This window comes from Nannospalax galili, unplaced genomic scaffold (assembly GCF_000622305.1).
Source record: "Nannospalax galili isolate Female #2095 unplaced genomic scaffold, S.galili_v1.0 scaffold615, whole genome shotgun sequence".
Taxonomy (NCBI): domain Eukaryota; kingdom Metazoa; phylum Chordata; class Mammalia; order Rodentia; family Spalacidae; genus Nannospalax; species Nannospalax galili.
In genome coordinates, this window is record NW_008336950.1 from 114684 (window position 1) to 119418 (window position 4735).

Here is a 4735-nt window from a genome sequence, read left to right on the forward strand (position 1 = left end):
GGTTAAACATCTTTTCCAGGAAGGCTAGATCTGGTGTAAGCCTGGTGCAACTTCCTTCTCTTTGTTCCTTATCGGTTATCTGGTATGTGCAAACAGGCCTACAGGACACATTGTAAATCAACTGAGTCTGGGGTCCAGGGTCCAGGAAGGAGGTTTACAGCACTTCAATTCTTAGCATTTCAACTAGGTTAATCATCCATGTGTGGTAGATACAAATCAGGCAGAACAGGCAAGCTTAGCAAGTAAATCTAAATCAACATTTTAAACAGAGTTTTCTATCAAAATGCAGAGTTCTTACAGCATTCATCAAGGTATTTCATTTTTTTTTCCCAACACCCAGCACTCGGGAGGCAGACGTAGGCAGATCTCTGAGTTTGAGGCCAGTCTGGTCTCCATCGTGAATCCAGGACAGCTGGGGCTACAGGGAGACCCTATCTCTGTGCACACATAGCTAAATATGAACTGTGACTGTTTGCTGAGCAGTAGACTATCACAGAAAAGTAATTCATTGTTTCTCATCTTTTTTAGGTAGTGAAAATGAAGAGTAATTTGGAACGGTTCCAAGTTACGAAGCTCTGCCCATTCCAGGAAAAAATTCGGAGACAGTATTTAAGCACAAATGTAAGGCCTCATTTTCTTCCTCTGTTCTGTTTTTTGCTCAGTATACTGTTTTTATTTTAAAATGCATCAGAAGAGTACAACGTGCTAGTGAAGCCTCTGGGACAGTGCCGCAGCTGGCACATGCCAAGTGCCTATCCAGTTGCACACTGGGACCTCCTACTAGTTTGTGGGAGTCATCCCGTGTTTTCTCTTTTTATTCCACTGTGTGTGGGTGTGCCTGTGCCATGGTCAGAGGGCAAGTTGCAGTTCCTCCACCACATGGGACCCAGGGATCGAGCTCTACTTGTCAGGCTTGGGAACAAGTGCCTTTATCCACTGCGGCGTCTCACCAGCCCTCCTTAGGTTTTTTGGATAGATTTACTGCCTATGTATATGTTCCTAAAAATATGTTTTACCAGTTTGGAAAAACTGAGTAGCGCTGACAAACATAGCATAAGGAAAGGTGAATTGCTTCTGGCAGTAAGCTGAGCTGGTTCTGACTGATGATCTACAGCAGGGAGGTGAGTGGGAAGGCAAGTGAGAAGAGTGCTCGCTGTAAGCTAAGCCACCACAAAATAGCCCTTCCAGAGGTAATTCCTTGGTGAGAAATAGTATATACCAACATAAATAAGACTTAGTATTTCACAACTGGGCTAACCAGGAAAAGGGGATGTTTCCAGCTTTTCTTCATTTAAGAGGGTTTTTGTTTTGTTTTGTTTTTTAATGTGTTTGAGTGTATTGCCTGCATGTGTGTGAATGCACCCGTGTTGTACAATGCCACGGGGGTCAGAGGAGGGCTTGGGATTCCCCTGGACTAGAGTTAAGGACGGTTTGTAGTCGCCATGTGGGTGCTGGGGATCGAACCTGGGTCCTCTGCAAGAGCAGTCAGTGCTCTTAACCGCTGAGCCATCTCTCCAGCCCCCTTCATTTTAAGATTTTTATAAGTAGCTGGGCCCGGTGGTGCACTCCTTTAATCCCAGCACTCGGGAGGCAGAAGCCATGAATCTGTGAGTTCAAGGCCAGCCTGGTCTACATAGCAAATTCCAGGCCAGCTGGGGCTACACAGAGACCCTGTCTCAAAAAGACCCGCCCAAGAAAAAGATTTTTAAAAGTAAGCCAACACAACAGGCCAAGAACGCCAAACAAGTTTTCAGTCCTGGTGTGCCACCTTAGTTGATTATAGCTGCCTGGAGCATTGTGTGGAGAAGTCGTCTGAGGTCATGTACAGCCTTACGTTAGGGTGTGGTGTTCATTCAACTTGTACCGTAAAGCCATTGCTCCATGTCAAGCAGAATAAGTACTTTTTACAGTTTCCAGGCCCAGCTAAATAGCATGCCCTCCTCCCCCAGTATTGATAGGGGTAGAGAGTGCTGAGGGTTTGACCTTGCGACTTACACATTCTAGGCAAGTGCTCCACCACTTTGTTACAATTCCAGCTGGGGGGAAGGGGGAGATACTTTTTTTTCTTTTAATTCTGTTTTAGATCAGAGTCACTGGCATGCTAAAAGAATTTAGGACTTCCGATCTCCGTTCCCATCCTCCTACTTCCAGTGCACAAGCACTATCTCTACCTCTAAGGAAACATTCCCAAGACATTCTAAACTGAAGAGTTAGTGTGTTACCTTGACTTCTGGTTAGACCCATGAGGGTAGAACTCTTAAGGGAGTAAGGCGTTCTTCAAGTGATCTATAAAGATAAATGTCGAGTCAGGTGTGGGCTACATTAGTGAGTTCTAGGACAGCCTGAGCTATTCAGTCTGTCTCAAGAAAATGCCACTGCCATTCTGGCCTTCCTCAACCAGCCATTTTTTTATTTTTATTTTTGGTCTTTTTGAGACAAAGTCTCCCCATAGCCCCATCTATCCTGAACTCACAGAGATTGGCCTGTCTCTGCCTCCTAAGTGCTGGGATTAAAGGTATGTACCACCACACCAAGCCAACCAACCAATTTGTAGATCTAGAAATTAGTAAGTGAATTTCCAACCCCTGCACTGTGCCCACCACTGTCTTTTCCACACACAGTGTGCTTATACCTTTGCTTGTATTTCATTGACTGGAGAAACACCGATGTGCTGTGAGATGTGCTGGAAAGCCTGTGCCAGGTTTGGGTTCGACGCTTACTTCACCACTGCTGACTGACGTGTCTCCTGTGTGTTTCAGTTGGTTAGTCACATAGAAGAGATGCTGCAGACCGCCTACAACAAACTGCATTCTTGGCAGTCACGGCGCCTGATGAAGAAGACGTGAGGTGCCTGCGATGCTCACAGGTTTGTGAGATTGTGAAAATGGTGACCTGCAGAGACTCTGGAAACCTGGGCTGAAGCGCAGGTGCTCACACAAGGGGAAACATCTGCAGCACGCCGCCTCCCAGAGCTGATGCTATTGTACTTGCACATTGGGAAATGGAGGGAAGGAAGGAAGGGGTTCAACTAATGCTGGGGAGGTAAATTAAGGCAGAACCAAAATGAGCTCTGTTGCAAATATATATGTATGTGTGCATATATATGTATTTAAGACTGTTTACTGCAGTTACTCAGGAACTGCTTTTCATTCACATTAAGCTGCTCTCAAAAATTAAAAGGAAAAATAACTTTCTTAAAAGGTGCATTGATAAGATCTGAGGGTAGTTTCGTTGTTTTGTTTCTGTGTAAATTTTTTTCCTATGTGTATGGCACAGGGTAGACCCTAAGTATTCCTTCTTCATCCCCCACTTGAAGCCTCAAATTTTACTGAGTTGTAGTTGAATCTTCCATCAGCCAGTTAAAGAGGACTTTACAGTAGAGCAGAGGGAGACTGCTGCTCAGCCATCAGGAAACAGTTGTCAGACGACATCATTGGTCCTGTGTTTCCTACGGAAATAATCGCACTGAATGTTTATGGTTTGGAGTCCCTCGATAAGGGAGATGTATCTGCGGGAAGCCGCGTGGGGCTGTAATGCAGATTTTTGTCAGAAAGACAATGGCGCTGCATGTGTTTCTTTGAGTGCAAATGTATATTGCTAAGATTTTTTTTAAAGATGGCATGTGCTTTGAAAAGAAGAAATTGCATTTTTAAGAGTTTAAAAATCTTACAAGTGAGAAATATAAGAAATCTTACTTATTTTCACCTTTAGAAGAAATAAAAGATGTTTCTCATACCTGCTTTTCTCAGTATCTTGACGGTTACTGTCCTTGGCGAATTGATAATCCCTGCATAGTGCGTGCGAAGCCTAAATGCCAAACAGTACAAATGATAGTCTTGTTGTTTCTGGAACCCATGCCTTACTTGCCTCCAGACAACTTCAGGTGCTTGTATTCAACGTGATGCAGAAAGTAAAAGTTTTTTCAGACAGTCTTTTACCTGGAGCACAGCTCGCGGTTTCTCTTGTAAAATTAGCACATTTAGGTGTGCTGCCTCAAGGCCCGCCTGCTCTTTTTAAGCCGTATTACAAGCTGTTTATCTTTAATAGAATGGGTACAGCAGATCATAGGTGAAAGGAAAGAGGGGCCGTATCATTCTACATTCTACATTTTCACAAAGTGCTTTTCAAATGTGTCATTACCACAGTTACTCTGAGTAACAGCAATAAGGGTGTTGGGAGAGGCGGAACGTAGGCACAATGTTTTGTGGGGTGTTGTTAAATCCTACACGGTGGGGCCTGAGGAAGAAAAGACAATTTTAGGAAACTGGAGTGGGCTTCGTTACAAAGAGCATTTTACCAGACATTTACCAGCACAAGGCTGTGTTCAGTACTCAGAAGATGAAAGCAGGAGCCACCATTCCAGCGAGCCTGGGCTACATAGCAAAACCAGGCTCAGAAAGGAGAAGCGGTTACGTTTTAGCTAAGTCTCTGGAGGATGGTAAGATTTTATAAAGAAGAAAATGTGTGTGCTTGAGTGAGAGAAGAGCATGGTGAAGATTTGAAGGACTCCAGAAAGAAAATCATTGAAATTGGAGGGTTGACTGTAGTAAGAGCCAGCAAAAGTCAGGTTGATTGTGTTGTTTGAGACAGGATCTCACTGTTGGCCTAGACTAATCTGGAACTCAGTTTGTAGACCAGGGTGGCCAGTGTTGCCCCTGCCTGTCTCCTGAGTGTGGAATCATCATAGGCATGAGCTATCACACCTGGCTTGGACAGTGGTTTCAGTTCTGATTGG

General features: G+C 44.3%; 1 protein-coding gene across 1 annotated transcript in view; it reads left to right on the top strand.

The window, feature by feature from the left end:
- The window catches only part of Gtf2h1 (general transcription factor IIH subunit 1), a 39628-nt gene extending 35706 nt beyond the window's left edge, over positions 1–3922 (top strand). The window contains exons 14-15 of the mRNA XM_008831694.3: positions 529–621; positions 2760–3922. Of these exons, the coding sequence (XP_008829916.1) occupies positions 529–621; positions 2760–2846 (180 nt within the window). The 3' untranslated portion in view covers positions 2847–3922. The remainder of the gene's footprint in view (positions 1–528; positions 622–2759) is intronic.
- Positions 3923–4735: the final 813 nt, after the last annotated feature.